Below are 25721 nucleotides of genomic sequence, written 5' to 3' on the forward strand. Positions count from 1 at the left end.
AAAACTGGGATCAGCATGAACTTCACCCATAAAGGGAGCTTGCAGGGCACCATCTATAGGCACTAACTCTTCCTCCTTTGGTAGGTCCTGTCATGCCTGGTTTGTTTTATGTTTTAAATAACCTTGCTGATCTGCCTCATAAGGCATTTCATTCTTTGTATGCTAATTTAAGCCCAAAGGCAAAAATGCATTCTTCTTCAGCAAAAGATGTATACACCTCCTTGAATCCAGTCCAGTATTGTGAGTCTGGCACAGGTGTAAAATTAAGGGTGTGATTTAGTGCTTTGCTGAGGAAGGACTGCTTGCTGCATGAGCACGGGACTTGCTGGATGGGGACCTCGCTGCTTTAAGGTTTTCTGATTAAACATCCCCACCGGATTACACTGCAGGAGGCTCCGAAGAGCAGTTCTCTGCCAGACTGAAGCAACTGGGATAACTCAGCTCTTTTGCTTGCTCAGGTCTGATCACTGAAGGGGTAGAAATTAATTTCCTATAAACACAGGCATATTTTTTGCACTACCTTGGCAAATGTAGTTGTAAAGAAGCCATTACAGGAGCTCATCTTTATGATGCGTGACGTTGGCTTGTCCCAACGGGGCATATTTTATGAGGCATTTACATAAACATATACAAATCAAAATGGCCAGCTGTGCTCTTCCTGAACCTGCAATGTATAGATACTTCATCTAATTCCAGGTCTACATAACCAGCCACCCCGAAGTGGGATCAGGTCAGGTGTCTGGAATGCACAACCTGAAGCGAGATCTGGTATGTATCCCCAATCCCAAAACTGTGAGACTTTGCGTAGCTGCTCAGCACACAGCTAGGCACGCCGAGGCACTCAGAAATAACCAAACTATCAGACTCCCTGCGATGCCTGTCTACTGTTCGTCAGGACCCCACTACAGTTCCTCTAAAAGACATTGGTTAAAACAGTTGGCCCAGGACTTATCTGAAAGACTTAAGAGTCTTTCTTGTTACAAGTATACTTTTGGCATCGCTTGATAGAAACTCAATAGTCAGAAAGTGTTATTGCCACGTCAGGATGAGAAACAGTGTAGGGATGAGACTGACAACATGCTTTCTCTCAGAAGACCTGGATGGTGCAAGACTTCATTTTTTATAACTCAGTGCCTAAAACACTCCTTTGTTTGTTAAACTCACAAACATTTATTCAGCTTGATCACCCTGGCAAGGGCAGGGAAGGAGCCAGAGGCAGAACCTGAGTCCCTGGTTTCTGCCCTGTAGTTTCCCCCATTCACCTTCTCAACTTCCATCTCCCTCCCAATCCCTTCTCTTTATCACAGTTGGCATCAGCCAGCTGGCCAACTCTTTTTCACTTACAACTGCTATTTTCTTTCAAAACATCAATCTTGGGCAGCTGATGTCAGTTCAAACACACAGACATGCCTTTGCCAAGATTCAGTCTTCAGCGGAAACATGTGCCTGCCCATCAGGTGGTTGCAAGTACCCAGATCGCTTCTACACCGCGTCCTCAAGCCAAGGTTGCTCCCGGATGGCAGCGTGTCTGTCTTTTCTGTTCCTCTGCTGATGTCCGTGGGAAGCCAGGCTTCTGGTAGGGGAAAGGGAAAAGTGCTGATTCAGCTAAACGCTGGAGCCATGGGAAGGTGTCTCAGAAGGCTGGTTGTCAGGCCAGGCTTAGCAGCTGATTTAGCTCAATTAAGTTCTCTGCCTCCTGTTTATTTCTTTAAATGACAGAGGGCCCCTTTGTACTTCCCGGTCAGGCTTGTTAAGCTTATGTCTGGCAATGATTCGTATTGATTTGACAGGCTTCCTCATGCTCACAGATCTACTCTGACCATTGAGAGTTGTTTAATTATAACAAAGAGATGAAGAATTTCTGGGAACCTAAAAGATTCATCTCAAAGGATCCAAATAGGAATTAATGCAGAAAAACCAGAGCAGTTCTGCAAAGTTACACCACAACTTCTTAACAGAGAAACCAGTTACTGTAAAAAGTAGTAGATCCTACAGATAACAGCCTTTCACTAGATGATCTTGTAGAGATGCTCTTTCCCACCCCAAAGCAATGAAACACGCATGGGAGCTGGATGCCCCATACGTTGACCTTCCCAGGGAGGGGACCCTCTGCAAGTGAGATAACAGCCTGGCTCTGCACACCCCTCCTCTCCCCCACGGGAAAGGCACACACCGCTCACACAGCACCGCGGGGCATTCACCCAGGTTTGGGAACTACATGGACTGACTGAGGCGGACAAGGAGGCTGGTGTGTCCCTTCCGCAGCATGTGGCATGTTCAAGCCCCTTCTCTCTTCCCCCAGCTATACCATCGCTACACTCATCCTATTTGATCCCTGTTAATACATACAAAATCTCAGACCAGCTGCTCCCTGAGCATTCAGGAAATGACAGCTCAAGTCTATTCAAGAAATTAAATTCAATGAACGGGGAGAGAAAAAACACATCGCTTTGAAAGCATGGCCTGATTTCCTCTCCTTTTCCATCAAACGGAGTTCTCCAAACTCTTCTACTATTTCACCAGTTTTCGAAATAAGGTCACCTCCTTGAATAAGCTGTGTTTGATTTCAGTAGGCTCTGCAGCCTGATCAATACAACTGTCCCTCCTCACCACCTCTCCTGGTCTGTTCTCATTTGCTTGAAACTGCATCTGAACTGCACCTGTTTCTTCTTCATCTGCAAGACCTGTATCTATCAGAGTGGACCACTGCTTCCCTGCGTCTGCTGCTCCCGAGGAGGCTTAGGCAGCTCAGACTAGCCTCGTCCTCTATAGTAAGACCGTTAACTGGTTATCTGGCCTTTTGATTACTGGTTTAAAGAACAGTAATTGGCTCCCTAGCAGGTCTTAGTGTCCCAAAGGTGTAGAAGAGTGGGCTGAGGCTGAAAAGAACTTGCTGCACCATGGGTTGGAGTGGCTCTCACCCTCCTCCAGAGGCTTTCAGATCCCAGACTCTCAGTGCTCAGTGAGGCAGGACTAGCCAGGTCTGCTCTGGGACCAGATCCAGCCAGCAAAGAACACAAGATGGGATGGGACAATAGATATCTGGAGGAAGATTGCCAACTCTGGCATTTACAAGTGAAAGGGGAGATTCCTGATCTGTAACCGCTGCGTATTATTCACGCAGCCCTACAGCTGGATGCTTCCCCATGCAGAAACCACCCAGAACACCCACACCCCACTTGCCTCCCTTTTACGCGGTATTTTAGGGGTTGAACATGCTTTGTGCAATGTCCAGTGTGAGGTGAAGTTGGAGAAAGATTTAGGTAGCGGCTTCTCTGGATTTCTAGGACTGAAACACTCCAGTGCTTCCCTGCTGATGAAGTCTTTCCTCTTGCCCTCCAAGTTGGCTCTGACTGATCCAGGCAGGCAGGCTCAGATATACACAAACGTCAAGCCACTAAGCTTGATTACACTTTATAAATGCCACAGTGGCAGAAAGGGAAGCCTCTCCCTCTTCATGAGCCCTTAACTGGATATAAGTCAAACTGGAAAGCAGCACTGGTTTAAAATGATTCCGTAACACCTAACAACTGCGTTAATTTGAAGTTGGGAATCTGAAAGCTTTCCCATCAGTTTGCTGCTACAAAATAAACCCAGCCCACCTTTTTAACAGCTGAGCAATCCGAACACAGCATCAGTTCAAAAAGCACTCAATGGTAGTCTCATCCATCATTTTCTGTCCCTTTATTTATTTATTTTTCCTAAACTGGTGGATATTGATTACCCAGTCTACAGACTTGCATAGATCAATATCTGTTTTCAGAAGAATATTGTGCAAAGCTAAAGAAATTAGTTTATTTTGTAATGGGGAAGAAACAGGGTGTCAATCAGACCTTTGGACTTTCCTGTCAAGGCAGTGCAGTGCTCCACACTAAAGTACAAAAATATGAGACAGCAGAAATTGGCCAGGCTGGGAGGAAAAGGGACCTATGTTTTATAGGAAAGGAGGCAGCAAGGGAAGAGAAATGGAAGCATCAAGCAGAAACGCTGCCCATCCTGAGATCCTCCTGAAAACCTGCCACTCCTTTGTGCTTTCCCTGCCACATCTTTTCCTTTCCTGTAGCTCAGCAAACATGGCCATTGGATTCGCAGTTATGAGCAATTTGTGGTTTCACCTGGAGCAGTGAGGAGAGTTATGCTTTCTTTAGTCATATGCACAGCAGGTAATTAGACGCCACCTACGTACTGCTGCAGGGCAATCAAAACCCAGCAGAACTTAAGGCTGAAATGTTCACATCTACCTAATTGCTAATAAAAATTAACAAGAAATGGTAGCTGACATCCCACAGATACCTTAAATTTCAAACTTAACACCAAAACCACAGGTTATCACAGTTCAATAGCATTATAAGAAGATCTAAATGTCACTGCCAAGACCTGGCCCCAGTTGTGTGGTTGTTCACCAGCACACGTGAAGAGACAGGACTTTCTCTGAAAAGTCTGACCATCTAGAGTATAGATTTAGGTTAGATATTAGCAAGAAATTATGCACTGTGAGGGTGGTGAGGCGCTGGCCCAGGCTGCCCAGAGCAGCTGTGGGTGCCCCATCCCTGGCAGTGGCCAAGGCCAGGCTGGACAGGGCTGGGAGCAGCCTGGGCTGGTGGGCGATGTCCCTGCCCACGGTGGGGGGTTGGAACTTGACAATTTTTAAGGTCCCTTCCAACCCAAATCATTCTATGATCTACACTAACAAAGGTGGTGGTGTCATGATAATCTCCGTAATAACCAAGCAGAGTTCATATAAAGAAACAATACTTTATAACTGACTAAGCAAGCCTTGTAAGAGAAGAGATCTACCCTCAAAGTTTAGTCCACAAACAAGGACATCTTCCTGAAGAATTTACTTGCTCCTACCAGCCTTCTCCACAAGCAAGTTGTTTGTTGAATTTCTATCTTGGTATCACGTAGCCTGGGAGCAATTAGCCCCAGGAGACACAAGTTTTGCTTCTTTCATAAGCCCTTTCAGAGGAAAACCTTGCCAGGATCAGTGCAGTTAGAGTAGCAAAAGTCGCTGGACAGCCCACCTCTTTTCCTTGGAACTTGGTGAAGTCACCAAGGGAAAAAACCTACAAAAACTCTACCTGGAATTTGATACCATAAAATTAATACCTCCAGCTGGCACAGATGCTCACAGGAAATGATGCTTCTGCTGAGAAATTCTTTGGGTCCCCTTAGGTACAGCTACTTTTTTCTTTAATTTGCATCTCCTGTCCAGACTAGGCTTTAGCTAGCGTCCGTGCCACGCTGGCACAGCATTTCTATTACTCTTAAACTGTATGCCCCCTATGGGGTACAGCCCGTGCAACTGCTCTGTACCGCTCTCCAATTAAACTGCATACCGAGAACATGTTGACATTGTTAAGGTTAATGACCTAATGATGAGCACCAGGAAACAGGTTTGCAATAAAATGGTCTGTACTGATTGCTTCCATGATGAATGCGAACAATATGTTGGACTGGGAACAATATGTTAAACAATATGTTGTGGTTTATCAATGTCACGGCGCAGCGCTGCCGCAGTGGCTGCTGTCTGGTGATCCTCAGGAGGGTCACTTTGAAACGAACATGAGAAACCGTCGGTTCTCACAGCGGAGGAATGGGTAGTACCAGCCATAAGGAAGGAAGGAGCAGAGCCTGATTCTGCCCAGCTCAGGATCATCAGGAATTGTGGGCTGGAGCTGGCATGGAAACACAGATTTGTTACACCTGCCACTAGAAATGAACCGCCTTCCAAAAGGCTAAGTTAAAATAACACAAGGACTAGAGTTTAATGTAAGACAGATCTGCTGCCCCTGAGAACCAGGCACATTGATGCAGAGGAATGGCTCAGCTGTTATGTGAATAGATATAAAAAATTCAAGAGCTGAAAAACAGACCTTCTAAAGTAGTATTTTCTTTCTTCATGGAAAAGGTCAATTTCTTGGGGGAAAAATAATAATAATAAAAAAAATCCTTCATCCTAAAAAACCTTGCTTGGAAAAGTAACAGCAGGGCCTTGGTGCAGGTGATGCAGAACATCAAAGGGCTACTTGGTACATCTCCAGGGCACAGCCACAGAAGAGCCGGGGGACGAGTCAGCTGCTGCCACCCCTGTTGTGCAAATGCCTGCCCACCACCACCAAACCCCACGGGAGCAGCACCCACAACACAAACTCCCCAAACTCCAGTTAATTAGAACGACATTAGCATCGAGCGACACAGAAACCAGGGCACACAGCTGAGCAGCGTAACTCTCCAGCACCGAGCCGAGAGCAGAGGAGAGCACTGTGCTAACTCGGGGTGACATGCTCACGAAAGCCGGGTGTCAGGCAAGAAACAAACCTCCTGCACAGCCCCGGCAGCGAGCCCGGACCTGCAGCCTTCAGAAAGGGAGAAACACCGAGGGGAAACGACGCTCAGCTTAGCAAAAAGATGGCACTTCCCATCCGTACGTGTGAACTTATTTTTCAAATGAAGAGGAATAAAGATAAACACACCATTAATATCGTACTAGCCAAAAGTTAGCCCCCAACTTTACAGCCTCAGCGTGTACAGCCCCTACCTAGGAAGGGCACAACACCCCCCCCCACCCCCCCCAAAACCCACTCCCTCCCAAGCCCCATCCACTGTGGCAAGACAAACCTGAACCCCCTTTCGGCTCTTCTCCTCCACCCCCCCACACCCCCAGCTGAAGCATAGTTACAACGTGGATGATTTCACTGGGTGAAAGGAGAATTCCAGCCTAGCTGTACTTGGGAGAGCTCCTTAAGCACATCGAGCTCGGGGGCAGCCCCCAAAGGTTGTCTTCTAGCAGATGTCAGTAGTGAAAGATGGCAACCAGGTCTCCTCCTTGCTAGGAGTAGGTGGCGATTTTAGCAGAAGGATGTATCTACATCTGGAAGTAATCTGTGACCCCTTTGGTGAAAGACGTCAATTCAATAGTTTGCTCAGGCACAGATAACCTCACCAGAGAAGAGAAGCAAGACTGATAGAGACTGGCCAGGCTGATCCATGGGCTCCGGGAAGATGGACAAGGTTTTAGACACCTCAGCCCCAGATTAGGAGAGGGAAGGGCTTCTCCAGGGGGAATTCAGAGCACATTTGAAGAATGTGACCTTAAATCCCTGCTGACTATAAATAGACACTAACTCCTTAATTGAATTAAGTATGTAATATTTGGCAGTGCGAATACCTCCCCCCCTCCACACATGCTCTTCGTGTCAAGGGCTTGCGTGAATTTATTTGCAGCACTTGTCTTCCTAAGAAAGGAGAAATATTAGAGCGTTGGACTGGGAGTCAAGAGCCTGTGTTTCTGCCCCTAGGTCTGAGTTAAGAAAAATCATTTAGCTCAGTGATCCAGGAAAACGAATGCCCTACATTTTGGCAATAAAGCTGGGTAACAGTTTCAGATTTTCAGCTAATAGATCTTGGGCTCCTTGGTCACTTAGGAGCTTTGAATATGTTATTCTACATCTACGAGTGAGATGGATTTTATACACTGCTGTCTTCAATGCACTTGAGGCCTTCCTATGAAAAGTTCCCCATTAACACCTTTTATTTAGGGTCTTCTCTGGAAGTCAAGCTTTCCCTGGAACTCTGGCTTCTATGTCAGGTACAGAGGGGTCGACTGCAGCTCTGTGCTCTTTAACAGATACGGGCTCACCAGCATTAAGCACGTATCTTAATTCACCTTAGTATCAGAGGGGTAAATTTTTCATAACATCTGACTTACAAAGTAAAGGAAAAATTGCATTCAGTGTAGAGAAAATGTACTCTTTGTCAATACCAATCAACTTTTAGAGCAAATAATTTAATTATAAATGAAAGAAAACAACAAAACTCAAGGAAAGCTAGTACTTCCCAGATGCAAGAACATGTCAATTTGTTTCTAACTGATTTTGACTGGTGATATATCCTATATGATCTCCAAAAGTCATTCAAGTATTTATAATGATGTTAGTTGAAACAAAGGCTTGGAAAGACTTTGGCTTTATGGAATAAATTTCAAAACCATATGCAGGGATTTAGCAGTGTGACTCCCATTAGTAGGTTCCTGTAGGCTAAAATCCTTGAGAACTGACCTCTGCCAACTTGAAGCCCTCTGTGCCATCACATTAAAAAGTTGCAATGCTAACACATTAATGCTAAAACACTCTGATGAGAACGAATAAGCTTAAAAAATACCAAGCCAGAAATCACTTGTTTCTATTGCTCTGGAAATAGAAGGTCAGCTAACAAAAGCTCAGATTCTGCATAATTCTTGAAAAAAACTGCATCCAGTTTGAGCTCCTATCTGTCCTGAGGTCCACAGGCTTTCATCCTTTAGAGGTCTTTTAATTTCCAGCAATCTTGGAAATTCTGAGGGTTCAAACAGAGCAAATGGGGGGGGGGGGGGGGACAGGGACACAGGACGGGACACCTTGTCTTGGAAACTTGGTATGGAGCACCTGGGGGCTGCTGGTACTTCTGACCTCATGCAAACCTCTTGATCTCCCCACAGCCTCTTTTAGAAAAGGTGATGTGTTGGAAAATAAGTGCCAGCCACCCCGTGCCTTACCCATATCTAACATCAGAGAAAAGGGTATGTTGGAAAACGCGTTAACATGCTGTAGCTTACATAGTTTCAAACAGGCTGAGGCATTTTTTAAAGTATGTGTTAGATGATCTCAGGAAAGGAAAACAAATAGTTGACCAGCTCCGGTTAGCATGACTGCAAATACAATTTCCCTTGCCTATGGCAGGAATGAAAGTTTCAGATAGATGTGCTTTTAAAACCAGAAAGGTTTTAGAAACCATCACCCCTGTCTGTTAATTACTGTCCCCAGCTGCAGCCCCTGCCCAGGGGCACTTCCATCTCCCAGCACCAGCGGAGCCTAACTGGCCTCAGTTTGCTTCAAAGTGGGTGAAGGGCTGTGACTCCCAAGCGGGGACAGGATGGCTGCAAGTCTCCTGCCCTCACAGCAGCGTCTGCCCGCAGGCTCTGTCAGCCTCCCAAAACACTGCAGTTTGCTGCTCCCTATATCAAATTGATCTGGCACTGATTTAGGAAAGGAAACCTTAACGATGTCCTGCAAAAAGCCCCGCTCACTAAGGAGCAAGCACCAAACGCCATTCTCGAGGTCGCCTACCACTGGCATCTCAACAACGAGCATCCTGCCCGAGTTACCTGCTCAGAAGCCCTCCCCAGTCAATGGGTGATTCATCCCATCAGTCATGTATTTTGGGAGCAGATGAGTCACGCTCTGAGCCTGCCAAGCCTTCTCAAGGGAGCTGGGATGCCTGATTTTGAGAAGAGTTGAATTATGTAGGCTAGAGCTGAACTCCAGTTACCATAGTTATTATTTCATCCTCAAATCAAAAATGCAATTGTTGGGTCTGTTGTGGGGCCCTTCCCTGAGCAATACTAATAGAAAGAATCCCATCAAAATCAGCAAACGCCAGTAAAACTCATCAGCAAACAACAGCAAAAATCCCACACGTCAGGTGGGATTGGGCCCTGGTTCAGACTGGGATCCTTTCATAAAGATCACTAGTTACCCCACCAACACATGCTTATCTACTGCTCTGCACTTTGGAAGGAAAGGGAATGGCACTGGTTCGCTTCCTCCGTGCTGAGCTATTTGCCTTGCTAATGAAGACGGTGCATATTCACTTTTGATCTGCCGAGAAATGAGAAGTGAAAAATTAAAGCTGATTTCCACCACTAATATTGTCACTGAACATCACTGCAATGTCTCCTGGCTGTGATCTATATGCAGGCTACTGCCGCTGGGAGCTGATGCCACTGAAAAACATGTCAGGCTGCTTGGCCCCAATGGGTGCCTCAAGTTATGAGCTCCCTGACACAGCACTGCCCCATCCTGGCTTGGTGCAAAGCTTGCCGAGTCCCGATAACAGAGGAACAAAGCCAGCATGTTCACACCGACACCTTCAATGTCTGGTTTAAAACCGGATCCCAGTCATAGGCATATATTAGGAAAAACCTGGCATACGGAGCATCCCTTCCTTGCAGTCAGGAAATCATTCCCTCTTGACCACGGTTGGTTTGGGTCTGTGATGTGGATGCGCGGTGCACGAAGGGGGTTTTGTCACTCCATTGCCTCCCCAGATGTCAGATGGCCACAAGCTGGTGGAGTCTCTTGTGGCTCAGCCTGAGGATGGGGAGACATTCAAGGGATGAAACGTCTGCTCACATAGACCGTGGACTGGATACGCAGGCGCTTCAAAATAAGATCCATCTCCCTTTAATGCAGCAAGTATCTTGTTCTTCTTTCCCAAATTTCAGAATAATGTCAACTGAAGCAGCAGAAATTGCTGTCATTCTCTGGAACAAAAGAGATCAAACCCTGTCCCACTGAAGCTCCTGGCTAAAAACTCGAAAAGCAGGCTCTGACCCCAAACACCTTGGGGGCTGATATAAAAGAAGTTAGCAGAAAAGCTTCTACGGCAGCATGACCAGAGCCTACACCGGGATCCTTGATCTGTACAAACAAAAGAGAAATTGTGGATAAAAGGGGCTAAAGCCACAGAAGGACCCAGTGTTTAACAGGGCTGCCTCTTCTTTTGTGTTGCTGAAATGGCACTGGAGGACAAGCACAAAGTCCACATGGTCACTGGGCGCTGGAAACAGGTTTGCTGAAGTCTGGGCTTTGGCATTTGTCACCTCTTTTGTACAGACCCTCCCCTCAGCCCTGTGCCCTGGAAGACACAAAATTGTCCCACACAGCCCCGAAGCTGCCCAGCATCGTCCCCCCCCCACCCCCGCCCCGTGCATGCAGCATCATTTCATTCATGTCAAACTCCTTTTTATTGACTAGATCTGTAATGTGTGAAGGTCATTGCCTCACTTCACACGTCTCAGCAGTGCTGTATTTCCACATTTAGCCACTTCAGTTTGTCAATATTAACATCTGTTACTATTTAACACCTGCCACTGCTCTAACGCATGCGGGTTTTAGCACACAGACACACGATCCAGCCTGGCACGCTGCTCCGCGCGGCAAGAGGAGGAGGGATGAGCTGCCTGCTCCAATTCATCTGTTCACCCATGTGCCCAAAGGCTGGCTCCCTCTTGCTCCCCAAGGAGAAAGGAAAACCCAAGCAGCAGCTCGGTTGCCGCAGGGACAGACGAGGATCAGGGCAGGATCGGTGCTGGAAGCTGTTGTTTGCTCTAAAGAAGTTGTAAGCAGCAGCTCTAGCCATGTTCCTGCCTTTTAGCCAGCAGATCAATTGTTTGCATTGCAGTGGTGGGGAAAAAAAAAAACAACTAACCCACAACTCCAAGCTGTGAACTTTCTGTCAAGGTTACCCATAGCCAGCATTTGGCCTCCCTGGGGTCCTTGTTATTATGAAAAAATAACAGTGTGTGAATGTTAGCAGCTCCAAATATTTGTGCAGCTCACAATTCGTGTATTTTTCACCTAACTCTTTACCGAATACATAATGTGGCCGTGACAGCTGAGTCATTGCTAGAGATGGGCTGATGCTGGAAAATCCCTTTCCGCACGAGAACCTTCCCAGAGTACAGTTCTGTTAAACTCAAAAGTTTTTATACCACCTTTTTACGTTGCTCCACCCTCACTGTGTACCACTGCAGGCCGCAGTTTTGCATAAAATCCTGCTCTCCAGCATTTCCTATTGCCCAGCATCAGCTCCCCAAGCTCCCTGGCCCAGGAGCTGGATGCTACAGCACATCACGTGGCTGCGCAGTGGCTCTCTGAAGCCCCCATCCCACCACGTCCTGAACCAGAGCGTCCCACTCCAGCTTCGTCAACACGGGATGTATCAGGCTTTGGACTCAGGCTAATGCTGGCCACTGAATGGGGCTCTCGATAGCCAAAGAGCAACTCCAAGCATTATTTTGACATTGCTTACATGGCACAGCAAAGCACAAGGCCTCTTGTATTAGCACAAGACAACTGGGAATGTCAGATAAAGTAAGAACCGACTCCAAAGCAAACCCAGATGTTACAATTTCTCTCTAATTGGCTTTCATTTCCACGTGCCTTTGCATTTCCTGGTTGTGACTGGGAGCAGAAATACCCAGAGATAAGCCTGCTCCTGGAGAAGTGCCTGAGAAACACCCACATCCAAGGGAAGGGACAGCTAAACCGAGATCTTTTTCAACAGCTCCTTCAAGGCTCATCTGCCACTGCCCATCGCTGTCTGCAGTCATGGCAGCATCTCCAGTAGCCAGGACAAACCCACATAAATCAGAGCAAACAATACCGAACAGATGCAGCCGTTTACTGAACGCCTCTGTGACCATTGGGACAAATTCAATCTTTCTGCTGCTCGGCTGCTTCTGCTGATGAGGGCTCTTCGTTTCTACATTCCCTTGAACTAGATAGGATTTCATTTTCTCATGAGTAATGTGTCTCATGAAAGCAATGTCCAACTGGGACATAATTACAAAGCCTCAAAACATTATTTTTGTAGAAAAATCCCAGTAGAATAAAATTTGTATACTACTATTTAATTAATAGTGTGGACAATTGCTTGCAGATTCTCCAAGCCATGGCAACCAGCCAAGCTCAATGTCTACAAGAGGTTTCAAGTATCAGAGTTTTCCACCCCCAAAACCCCCTCACTCCTCTGATAAAACAAATATAATTACTGCTGATTTACTTTACTTGTTCAGGTAAAAATCCAACATTTCCTTATAATTTCAAATCGCTGTCTTGAATTTCCATTTTTGTTTAATATCTGTTTGTTTAAAACAATTTTTATGTCTATTCAGCTGTGCCTGTCTTGTGGGAATTTTACAGACTACTGAGTCCATGCAGACAATGTCCACTGCAAACAGGAATGACGGGTCACCATGTGAAGCCATTACAGTGTTCCTGGTCCTCAGCTCCTAAAGGGGATGGCAAAGAGACAGAAAAAAAAGAAAAATAAGAAATAAAAAGAAAAGAAAGGGAAGGAAAATGAGGAGAGGGAAAGGGAGAGGGAAAAGCAAGGGGGAAAGGCAAGGGCGAAAGGGAAAAGGAAAGGAGAAGGAAAAGGGAAAAGGAAAGATGAAGGGGAAGGGAAAAGGGAAGGGGAAAGGGAAATATCCCTTCCCCCCACCCTCAGACTGCAGGAAAATGGCAAATCTCCATCTCTGTACAGTGATGGAAGCTGTGGCACAGCTACCCACAGCTAGCAGGGGCAATGTGAAGCAGCTGAATTTGGTAACTCGGGAAGCTGATCTTGAAGGAACCAGAAATCTAAGTGATCCTAAATGCTTTCTATTTCTGTCTTTCTCCCAGTGTCTCTTATCAAATTAGGGCCTTTCATATACAATGTTCCCCCTGCTTTCTACAGGAGCACCGAGATTCTTTCATATATGAGCTTATCATACACTTCCTTTTATTCTTCACTAAGGGGCTGGAGGATATCGGAGGGTATCAGCTGCAGCATAACCCCAGGCACGTATTAGGGAGCACTCAACGGTCCTGTGGTGTCATCAGGGAAGTTCACACATGGAGGTCTCAGGGCCTCAGGGGAACGAGTGATGCCTTGATTCAAAAACACAAATCTAAATGGCTGAAGCATAAAATGTTGTGAGCAAGAAGCAGTATTACAGACTGTAATGAGAAGCAGGCTAGAAATCTCTAAAGACCAGGTAAGATTCCCCGAGAGCTAGTCATACGGCGCTGCAAGGTGATGGTTAGAGCCCTGAAAAACTGAAGATGTAACAGGGAGGTTTCCAACAAATAATGCATAATACGAAGATGAAAGATTAAAAGCTGTTGGTACAGTGAAGTTCAGCAGTGGAGGGGAAAAAAAGGAAAAAAGAAAAAGAGCATTTAGATAGATAGACAGATTTTCACTGGACTAGGATCGTATGAAATAAAATCTGACTTTCAGCATCTTCCTCTGCTTCAGTCCTTGCTGGTAAACACAAAAGAAGAAATGTTTGGAAGATACTCTCCAGAAACAGGAAAACATACACTGCTACACAAATGTGGCAATATCCAGATCTACCTCTGTCAGATCTTCTAGGGCTTAACAATTCCTCTACACAGATTTCCTCCAACTGGCCAGTCACCAGTTCATACGTACCCAGTGGTCCTTGACTATCCAATACCCTCAAAACGATGAGCAGCAGCAGATTTTAGGCAGATGCCTCTCACCCACCAGAAAACAAGAAGTATTATGTGGAAAATGAACTCCACTAAGCTTTCAGGCCTGCAAATTGCTTCACTTGGATCTTACCTTAGAAGCAAACTCAATCGCTCAGCAGCGTTAGCCAGTTCCAGGCCACTGGGTATCTGTCTTGTAATCAAAGTTTTCACCTCTCATCTGATACAGCTTTCTTCAGACATTATTTACAAACTAGAGAGAGCACCTAAATATAAATGTTGCCCAAACCAACGATTAAAAGAAGAAAAATCTTTAGAAATAAATATTACAGTTGATGGCAAACTTGTCCTGACAGTAACCCCAGCATCTTCCAGTTGTCTTCAGAAAATGGGAGATGAAAAAGGGCGAGACTTTGCCAGCATGTGGGCTGGTGGTGTCACCTTCCAGCCGATATTACCAGGCTGTGAGGACTGACAAGGCCTTCCCAGGGTGGAGAACCCACTTCTGAAACCATGATACACTCTGACCTTCAGAGCACCTCAGAAAGAAATACTCTCCATGAGGCAGAAGCAAATGCAGATCACAGGTACAATAAATTGTGTGTGGCCTGGCTAACCCAATTCCAGCCCCAGTGGAAGGCTGATGAGGGCAAAGCCACCCAAACATTTACTCTCACTGCAGCTGTGATGCCTTCGTGGGAGGTAAAAGCAGATATTGTTTCCCTGGAAGGGAAATATTTGTTACTGTGGACAATGGCCTCTCCAGATATACTGACTTGGCTTGGAGGCCATATTTACAAGACATAGTGTTCCTCGAGTCCTTATTTCAGATAATTGCTCTCTGTTTACCCCTGAAATATTCCCAGAAGGCTTTGATTTCCAATGCAGTTCTAATAGTTCACGTTACTCCCAGAACATTGCAGAGGCGCATTGCTCACTGCAGACTTTAGAAGAGTTTTGCAAAAAATCAGCAGAGCCATAAGTAATACTCTTGGCACAAACATTTGCTTCTCAACTGTCTCCAGCAGAATTACAAACAGGAGGATGACTAAGAACATATCTGTGTGTGGCACAGATAGACGCACCTAATCCCACCAGAAGAAATACAAAAGGTGTGCACGAGAAAAGAAATATTCATCAGCACCAAAACATCGCTACCTGAGACAGGAGCTGGGGCTCATGATGGTCACAAAAGTGCCTGGATTTTGCAGGGCTCTGGGGTCTGGCAGAGGGCCATATTCTGCCAGGGGTGGAGCAGGGAGGTGACTTTATAGGGACTCATCCCGAATAACAAGACTCATCTTTAGTATTCCCGACACACAAGAAGTAAATCAGGGTCTCCTGAGTAGGAGTTAAAAAAAAGGAAACAAGCTTTCCTCATCTGTTTTTTTTTATAGAAGGGGGAAGGGAAGATGTGGAGTGACTACAGAAATACTTGTCCTTCCCAAGCACCAGATGTAGTGTGCTGACAGTGGTGATCTTGGCAAAGGGAGCAAACTGGGGAAGATCATGAATGGGAGTTTCATGGAATGAGAAATTTTTGGCTTTAGCTCTCTATGTGATGCTCCCACTCAGTTTTCTGTGAGCAAAGGAATTCATTTGCACTTCGAAGAGGGAGACTAGTCATACTTCTACCCGGAGAAACATGTCTGTCCAAAATGGGCATATGATATCCTAACGTAAACCTTTCAAAATGCCTAGTGATTTCAAACTGGTGATGAATTCCAGGAGTAAAAAAAACTGTCTTTAAAGGATGCTCACTGTGGTCATCTAAAAATCAAATCACATCAAAGTGTAAGCATGACGATAAGTCACAGGTAAAAATAAGGCCCTTGGTTTTGCTCATCAAATAGCCACATTGTATGAAATGAGACTTCACCTATTCTACAGATACACACACAGAAATATAACAGTGATCAAAACTTGTAATGAGCAGAATTTGCACTGGCTTTGCCAAAAGCATGTAATGAATTAGTAATCCCCAGTAGAAATTAGAACACTCATATTCCCCGATAGATGAAAGAATGGCTGAAAGTTGTGGCAAAATGCTTTCCTACTTCAAAATGCTCTGCAGTATGGGGAAAAAAAAGGGAGAAAATGAATATGAACAAATTTTCAAGAGCAGTGTGCTCCCCTTTGATCAGCTCTGCTAGGTAGTAAATACTATATGCACAAGTACATAGCCACTAATTGAATCAGCTGTATGCTTTAATAATTGGAATTGACTGCAGAGGCTTTCAGTGGGTATTTTCCCAGGACCCCTCTCCTCAGCGTATCCGTTACATTTCTTGTCTTATTTGCTCACATTTCAATTTTAAATCCCGCCATTTGTAACATGACAGCAGCGCTTTCATGAGGCTGCTGGGGCCCAGAGAAGGCTGTCAGAGCTAACATGCTGATCCTAGGAAAGGGAGCCTGATTAAAAACCTCATTGTGTCAGCCAGGCAATCAGATGTTCATTATCCTATGACACACGACTACTGAAATGGAACATTCACATATTTTAAACTTGAGAGATTTGTACTTTAATATAATTATTTTTGAAAGATTCTTCATCAGAAAGGTTAATAAGAGCAATATAGGTTAATAACAGCACTAAGGCAGCTGACATAATCAGATAATTGACCTTATTGATATGTTAAGTGCCCTATGCTTCACCTTGGGATGTCTGACTGCTCTCCACAGTCAATTATCTTATAATGATGCCTGCTTCTTAAGGTCTTACTGCTTGAATATTGGACTTCATCCAAGGTTTTTGGTGTACTCCCCCTTTCTCCTGCAAACCCCCTCCTGTAGGATTTCTGCCCCATTTTCAGCTAGGACTGCGCTAACATGTAACAGGCACTTTTCATAAATAGGCCGATGCAGAGTATCATCGATTGCCTATAAACTCAATTGGTTTCCTTTAACAAAACTGGGGTGGATTCCCGTTGTCTCCCTTCAGTGGGGAGCAGCCCTCTGCTCCACACAGCCTCTCGGGAGCAGGGGATGCCCGGAGCGTGGCACTGCCGATGCTCCTGCCCCTCTGACGGTCCTGCCCCGCTGGCTCAGCACACGCTGCTGCCCACCAAGCCGGAGAGATACAGCTCTTGAGCCTGACATGAAGGGATGCTACGTGGTGTATGAAGCCTTGCTCGCTCCCTGTTCATGGGATTTCTCCCATGAACAGGGCTGCTTGCTCAGGCTGACTTAGCAGATCCACAGTGATCCCTTTGCTCCGCACGTGTCACCAAGAATAAGAAAAAAAGCTGTAATGGTATGAAAAGGAATGGCAATTTCACCCCCCCGTTTTTCCCTCCAGGTAGGTGTTGTGGCCCTACTCAAACCTGCCTCTCATTCCCAGCCTGACTGCATGTATGCTCACTCCAAACTGTGCTGAATTTTCCAACTATAGCACATACCCATAGGCGTTATTAGAGTTATTAGGGACCCACCAGATTTCTGTGCTGCAGGAGAGAGGTATGGTGTTACCTGGCTTAACCCCCTCAACACTTCGCTAGAAGCAGCGTTCAGGATGCTGCTGTTGTTGATACCTGCCCCGTACTTGCGGAAAAGGACAGGCAGCCACGATGGGGTCCCAAAGAGCTTTTGCTGACCTGTCAGGGCATGGGCTGGCCTCGCTGCACACAAACGGGCAACGTCCTGCAGATGTAACACACCCTGCGCCACCCCTGCCATGACAGGGTGGTTTCTCTTCCTCCTGATAACCCAGGGAGAGCAAAGGAATTGCTGAGAAGCTGTCAGTGGCTAAAGGGCTCCATGGCCATCAGAAGGGGTCGGCACAGAGATGCTCCCAGCTCTCCCAGGCAGGCTGCCCCTGCCCAGTCCCCAGCTTCGGGAGTCTTCCCTTGAGCTGATTCTGCTCGTGTCCATGCCAATGGTGCTCTTACCCCAAGGGTGGCAACATGAATTCCTAACATGCCAGAGAGTTAAAAAGTTTTGTCTACCTTTGGGTTTCTTCTTCTTTTTACTTGAAACAACCTGTGCTTCGGGGGGAAGCGGACAGGGTTTTGGAAGAGAAACAGAAAGGCCTGAACTTTGAGCTACAGGTGCCAGGAGTTTGAAAAGCATCTGTGATCCCGGCCACGGCCTCGTGTCTCCCGTTCCCCCTCTCTACCTGCCGTCTGAGCAACCTCCCAGGTGCCTCAACCATTTCATTTGCTCAGTTCTGAATCCTCTTGTCACCTAATGGGCTTAAAATTGGGATAATATTCAGCTAAAAGGTATTAGTGAATTTTGTGAGAGGCTGGGTATGAATCGGCACTTCTGAGCACACACCAGACCGGGGCCAGCAAAGAGAGCTTTACCCTGCCACCACTGCGAAAATGAGGGTTGTAGGGGAAGCCATTATTTCCGAGGCATTTTCTAGTCCTTCCCCAGCACGTCTTTGAAGCGCTCTGTGGTATTTTAACCTCTAACTGATGTAAATGGCAGGCCAGTCTAATGCCGTCCTGCAGCTTAACAAATGTGACGGCAAAATGTAATGGCAGGCTGCTATTTGGTAGCCTCTCAGGCAGGACCCTCCAGCAGCAATCTGCTGTGCTCCAGGCTTCTCACAGACACGAGAAATGAAGGATTACTCTGTGCTATTTATTAGTAAACCTGTTCTCTGCAGTTTTACCTGATGGGACTGCTCTGATCATCATAATTCAACAAATAAAATTTAATCTGTGTGCGTTGCTATCAGTTAATATCTTAACAGGGATATCTTTGCAACAGTCTTAGCCCAGTAGTCCAATTAAGTTGCACAGGCAGGGTATCTTCCATAATCTCAGGCACTTTGAAAGCTTTGGGGATGTATCTGCTGAAAGAAAATTGCCTCATCCTGGCACCAGCACTTTCAGCAAGACAATGCAGGGCTGTAGTTACCTCCATGAGCCAAAGAATAAAAATACAGAAGGTGGATTAAGCCGAGGCAAACCAAAATAGCCTGGGAAATACTAAAATAATTTCCAACTAAATTTCTGCCTGACAATCTGCAAGGGCAGCGGGCACTGCCATTAGCTCTGAAGCCACGCTAGCTACAAACGTCCCCTTACTTCCCTCCCGAAATTGGCTTTTCATTTTCAGGGATGGAGGACAGATGGTCAGCTTTAGCTTGGCACTATCCCTCTTACCTTGCTGCCTTTCATTCATTTTTAATAACCACCCTTGGACTGCTGGGAATATCTGGGGAAAATGTAGATGTCTGTGAGTAAGGCGATGAGGAAGAAGGGGAGACTACAGGATGCTTTTAGCTGCTTCCCAGCTCATAAGGAAACACATAACACAAGGTGATCATATCTGGTCTAGGCAGAGTACTTGTGATGGCAAGAGAGGTTGCAGTTGTGCAATATGCTTTAAAGTTTGCAGAAAAAGACTCCACACACTAATAGACATTCATATTTTCAGCACTCTCCAGTGATAAGGTTTTACAGTCCTTCTCATAACATTATCTATTAGTAGCCACAAAGCACCCAAGCAGAACAAATGGTTTTAAAGGAACCGAGAAAAAATACGGGCTCAGAGCAACACATTTTGCTTCTGATCCATCACACGGTAGACCAGAAATGTGAGGTGAGCCCTGTTAAATAGATCATCATCCTAGTGGCACATGGAGCAGGGGGAGGCACACATCTGACCAAATCTGGTTTCAGGAAGTTACCTGTTCCACTGACAAGTAAAAACTTTACCTCAAAATATCCTGGTGCTCTAGCTCTGCTCTGAAAGGGATTGTCAGTAGCAGATCACCTTTACAGTGCTGCAAATTCCTAGTCCAGGCACTTCCCTGGGAGGAATTCAAACCAGCCAAGGATCTGGCCTGAGAAGCTCAGCTTGTCCCCATGCCGGAGAGCTCTGCTCCCGTTGTCAGGGTGCTCCATGTCCCTGCAGCTCTGGCAGGCTTTCAGGGACATGCCCTGGGATAAATTTCAACCTGTGTGTGTGGCATCCATACATCTCCTCTCTGCTGTACCAGTGCATCTGTTAATGCCCAGTAGTGCTGTAATAACTCAGAAGAGCAACTCCAGTGCCCGGTGTTGCATGCAGGCACTGGGAAAATTCCTGCCTGCCAGACATTTCAAGCTGGGGAGATATAGTGAACAGAGACAGCTTGCCCTCATTTTATGAACAAAAGGTTGGCTGTAACCCTTTGGATATGAACTGGATGGTAATTAAGAACCTGACTGACTTTTTAGACGCTGAAGTCTTTTGAAAAGCTCAGGGGTTTGGTTTGTTGAAATCAATTAAATTGATAGCTACTCACCGCAAATCTGGGCCACTGCCAGCGAGCTGCTGGGGCTCAGGGAGCAGCTGTAGGGCTCCTCTTCCCAAGGCGAGTCCACCTGTAGAAGGGATAAGATGTGCAGAATGGCTCAGTTGTCCTAACTCCATCCCTGATGATGCTCATGCTGGGTACTGAGTAGAGGCAGGCTTAGATCAGCCCTGAATAGCATTGACAATTCCATCTTTTCTCTTTGAATAAACAATAGTCAAACTAAGAGAGCTCATTTCAAAGCACTATAAATATTGCTGAGTTTGCAAAAAGTAATAGCCAGCTCTCACAGAAATCACTAGGACTCTCTGGAGCTCATGAAGGGGAAAAACTGAGTAAAGTAGTGCCTTTTGGTCCACAAAATCTCCTTACAAACACTCCGGTGGGTTGGAGCTACTAAAGAAACCATGACCACATAAGGCTAGTGAGCACCTAGTCGCCTGGGAGGGAAGAGAAGGAAGGAGCAAAGTCCCAGTCTAAATGATTTGTACACCATCCCCATAGAGAAAAATGCTCCGACATGAGCTGAACCCTAATTAGGCATGAAAGAAACCTGTGAACATCCTAATCCGTGCAAAACATTTCAATCAGAGTTCACACCACATTAGACATCAGAGAATCAAGACGAGGCACAAATCCCTGAGACAAATCCCTGAGAAGCAGCTTCAATATTTCCAATGCTTACAGAAGTGTCCCATTTGCCTGTTTTACTGCACTAACTACCAGGACATTTATGACAGCATACAAATAATACATAGCAGTGATTAATAAATAATAAAGTGAAGCATGGTACAAACTCTGAGGTGAATCCATTTCTTCTCCTGAAGTTCTACTGCACAGCAACTCCTGCAACGGTATTTCAGAAAACACACTGCTTGTACAAAAGTTGAAAAATACCACTGTCATAATTAGATTTTCCATTCGGCTTGTGTGGCATAATTAAAAATGTAATTTCTCTGTAAGCACATAGCAGTGCTCTAGGAAAAGGGTGTCACTACGTATTAAGGGCATATGCAGGTACTTTAGCTAACCACATAAATTGATTAAGTACCAAACTAGGCTATGGAGTCTAATTGTTTTGAACAAATACCTACTTACCGCATGTGAAAGGACACGTTGCCTTGCCTGTTGGAAAGTATAATTTATTCCAACAACTACTAACTTTACTGTTAAATGCCGTTTAGCATTTAGCTCTGTTCTCAGCTCCTGGTACCCAAGCATCCTTAGGGATGCCAGGGAAGCCACATGCAGTGTTATCAGACAGCAGCAGTTCTTGAAGTCAAACAACTTGGTTGAAAGCAAGAGTGTGGCAGGACTCCGTGGGCAGGACCGGGATGTTCGGGATGTTCCCTTGTCCCTCTGTGGCTCCAGGTGAGCCATGCAGCCACTTTGGGCATCTATTTGCCCTCTGCAGACTGCAGATTGCCACAGCTTAACCCTCCTCTGCTAAGTACTAAGGGCTAATGCTCCTCCCTGCGTATTTCTCACTGAGATTTACAAAAGAGCAGAAGGGAGCCAGCTGTTAAAATCAGATAAGCTCCTCTGGAATTCCTAGCTGCTATTATTAGCCAGATATGACATAAATTTACTCAAGCAGGCAGTTGTGGTTTGTGTGAGTCCAAGTTAGGACTTGGTGCTCTGCTCTTCACAGGCATGTGGGACACTCCTGAACCTCAAAAAGCCTTGGAGGAGCCTCTGAAAAAACACAACAAACCAAAACCAACAACAACCCAGGGCTTATATTTCCAGGAAGGATTTCTGCAGTGTTTAGAAACTTGTAAAGCAGCAGCATTGAAACAAAGAGCTATGGGCCTCTGCATCCTCTCGGAACAGTTATCAAATGAAAACCCATCCCCATTTTCACATGTGCCAGCAGACTGAAACATCATTTACTGCATGGTTCTGGTGTCAGGGCCGGTGACTTGGCTGAATTCCTGTTTGATAGCTCACCTGAATTCAAAAGCAAAGCTCCTGATGAGTTTGTTAGGCTAAATATTCTGCTTTTTGTTGCTCTTTGCTGTTTCCTTAGGGCATGATGGTCTCTCTTTCTGCCCTGTCTTGTAAATATGCCCTCCAAGCCAAGTCAGTATATCTGGAGAGGCCATTGTCCACAGCAACGAATGTTTCCCTTCCAGGGAAACAATATCTGCTTTTACCTCCCACTAAGGCATCACAGCCGGCACTCACCCACCAGTGCCATGCAGCTGCCCGCCTGGCTACAGCTGCCCCCGTGGTGTCCCAGCAGCACTTCAGGAGCTCCGGGAGGAAGCCGAGCTTCCCAACACCGACTTAAAATACAGCTGATGCACAAAGAAGTACCTGTCAGGCTGGTAGGACTTGAAACAATAAGCCTGATTCCCCTGGCACAGTGATTTCCTACTGTTGTGCTTACCTAAAGTCAGCTTAGCTTATCCTGTTAATAAATGAGAAGACAATCTGACCCAGCGTGTTCGTTGACAAGCTCTGCAAAAGAAACCTCAGGAATATTTTATTCCTCCCACATTAGGAATGTACAGAACATACAGAGAAATTTACCATCACATAATGATCCTTATTATGCAAAGTGAGGCTGACAAAATTTCCATCATTACATCCCTGACAAGTACTCAGAACTGCAGGGGCTTTCAGGCTTTCTTTTGAAAGAAAAGAGACCTGCAAAGTAGCTTTAATATCTTAAATAAGGAGCAGGAACTTCATCCTCTCCCTATTCACAAACACCTTAAATACATCTCCTTCCTTCACAGCTCGTTAATCCCCACTCCTCTGCTCTTCAGACATTTAAATTCCTTCGGCAGACCTAGCAGGGCAGAGGTGTTTATATCATGTTTAATCAGCACTCCCCAGCTCTGGTCGCCCCTCATGACCTTACTGGCTTTTGAGTGACCAAAGATCATTACGAAATCAGCCAAGTACGATGGTGGAGACCTTGCCAGAGCCTGAAGCCCTTGTGCTGCTACCAAACCACACTCCCCTCGACACATTTTCTCCTATTTTTGCATCCAAAACTGCCTATTCAAGTGGTTCAATTATCATTGAAACATTGATTAAAATCCTGAATCTCAAGGACAAGCAGACTGGCAGCGACTTGCTCAGCACCATGTTGTTTTAGGGCAGCACAACCCACTGCGGGGTGCAAACCTGATCCAGTTACTCCTTGGTCTGGAGGCTCCAAAGGGGCCAACCCTGACCCCAGCCCTCTGACCGATGACACTGATGGGTGATCTGCTTTGTTAATGTGGTCTGCACACACAGAGCTGCCTTCCAGTGCCATTTTCATCCTCCCCATTGCCATTTGAGTACCAATATAAGAAAATATCAAAGAAATGTGTGCGAGGACCAAGCATGTGGGGCTCATAGGCACAGCATCCACTGGCTATGTTGCTTTCCTTGCCTTTCCCCCCACCCCCCCCCCACCCCACACACACACACTTTCTGTGTGCCCACATTTCCCCTCCTACCTCAGATCTGCACTTCTGCAACTCTGATTTCCTTACCTCTTCCACCATAGCTGTTCAGACCTTTTCAGCCTGGGTCTCTTTGCCTCTTTCTAGCCTTCCTAACCAGCTTTCTTCCCTCTGCTGCTCAGCAGAGGAAAGAGTGGAGACTAAGAAAGTTAATGAACATCACACCGGGAACACTGCTTCCAGCGCTCTCCCTCTTGTGCACACTGCGGGCCAGGGACACACATGAGCTCCAGAGCAGTAATTAAGGGATTTTAGGAGGGTAATGCCCTCAGAGGGCTTCGGCAGATTGACACATGGTATTTCTTCTTAATAATGACTGTCCTGAAACGTATCGGATCCGTGTGCTGCTGCGTTTCCGGCAATTTGTAGGAACTGTTCAATGTGTAGCCAGCTGGAATGCACAACAGCACATAATTGTTCTATTACTGCAGACTTCAATTGTTTCTCTTTTATTCATTAAATGGCCATTTATTGGAAGAAAGGTCCTTTTTTTAGATGCATTTTTACACAGCTCTAGATTTGACTTGCCAGGACTGAACAAGGGCAGACCTTCCCTTTCCTCACTGTGCTCTTGGAAGAAAAATGGGGAGCACAAACGCTGGAATTTTTGTTATTTTGAAAGCCTTTTACATTCTGCATTGGAACAAAAATGAGGCCTTTTGAAATGTTGCATGGGAGTCAAGGGAGAAGGCCACCCACGCTGATTATGGGAGAGGCAAAAGCAAGGGTCTGCGTGGCAGCAGCCCCAAGTGTGTCGCCTTTGAATCGAGAGAGCGTCCAAGGACTAACGTTAGGGAAGGGAGGACTGCTATTGCAAGAAGCCACACAGGGCAAGGGAGAAAACCAACTGTCTGGGACCTACAGTGCTCACCTGGAATTCAGGAGACGTGACGACTTGCACTGAGGTCCCAAGTGAGTGCCCAGGTGGGAGATGGTGAGTCTCTGTTTTAGACCAGCGGTTCCACAACATGCCAGGGATTTCCTGCGAAGAAGCCTCACTAAAGCCCAAGAAACATACCCCATGCAGACTTGAAAAGCCTTATAGAACTGACTGCGCTATCTTGAGAACTGTTTCCTGTACAACCAGTATTATCTTGATTTGCAAGTGTTTGATGCAATACAAGAGCCCAAACCCAAAGGCAGAAACCCTAGGTCTGAGATGCCCAAGTGCCAGTTCAGCTGTTGCTCCCCAGCAGAAGGTGGACTCGTTAACCAGTGCATCCTGGTCAGACCACAGGACCTGGCAAGCTGAGGCTGACCTAGACTTCACTCTACAACAAAAAAGTGAAACATCACATTAAAGCGTATATACAGAAGGAAATGCCTCTTGCTCTCCTAGCCTTTCTTTAAGCTATTGAAATGGCTTTAAAAAAAAAAAAAAAGAAAAAAAGAACGACGTAATTGTTTCCTGTGCAAATGTTGTGCCAGACTTTATTTTTATGGGCTGTATTTATTGACTTTAGCTATTTTTCCAGTATGCTGCACAGCGTTAGACTTGGCAGGAAGTCCTACAAAGTGAAATAACATCTCTGAAAAAAGTGGGAATTCTCATTGTTTGGCATGGTCAAAGAAAACTCCAGCCAAGCAAACTTATGACCTTCTCTCATGTCAGACTCAAGCCCAGGCCAGGCCAGCCACTAGATCAGACTCTTCATTCCTCTGAAGTCACCAGAAGATCCAAATTCAGGGGTCACCGAGCGGCATCACCCAAGTGAAGCCATCTGTCCCCATCGCTCCTCTCCACACTCCCACCAAGAGCACCTATTTGCCAATGCAATTACAAGCAGAGATTTGTACTTCATGTCAATACCCGTTCATTTTCAGGGGAGCAAAATAAGACCCCCAGTCTCACCAGAAGCGTTTAGCGACTTAATTGCAGCTGTTTAAGATGTAGGTCTTAACATGCTTGTCAACTCCAGGCAGTTGCTACACTTCCCAGGATTTCATATGCATCTGAGA

General features: G+C 45.9%; 1 protein-coding gene across 1 annotated transcript in view; it reads right to left on the minus strand.

The window, feature by feature from the left end:
* LOC308068335 (uncharacterized protein) overlaps positions 1–25721 on the minus strand; it is a 236169-nt gene that overhangs the window by 49507 nt on the left and 160941 nt on the right. Inside the window, exons 4-5 of the mRNA XM_080398756.1 lie at positions 20290–20368; positions 1411–1573 (exon numbers count right to left, since the gene is read on the minus strand). Of these exons, the coding sequence (XP_080254882.1) occupies positions 1411–1573; positions 20290–20368 (242 nt within the window). The remainder of the gene's footprint in view (positions 1–1410; positions 1574–20289; positions 20369–25721) is intronic.

The sequence above is a fragment of the Falco punctatus genome, assembly GCF_963210335.1.
Source record: "Falco punctatus genome assembly, chromosome: 1".
Lineage (NCBI taxonomy): Eukaryota > Metazoa > Chordata > Aves > Falconiformes > Falconidae > Falco > Falco punctatus.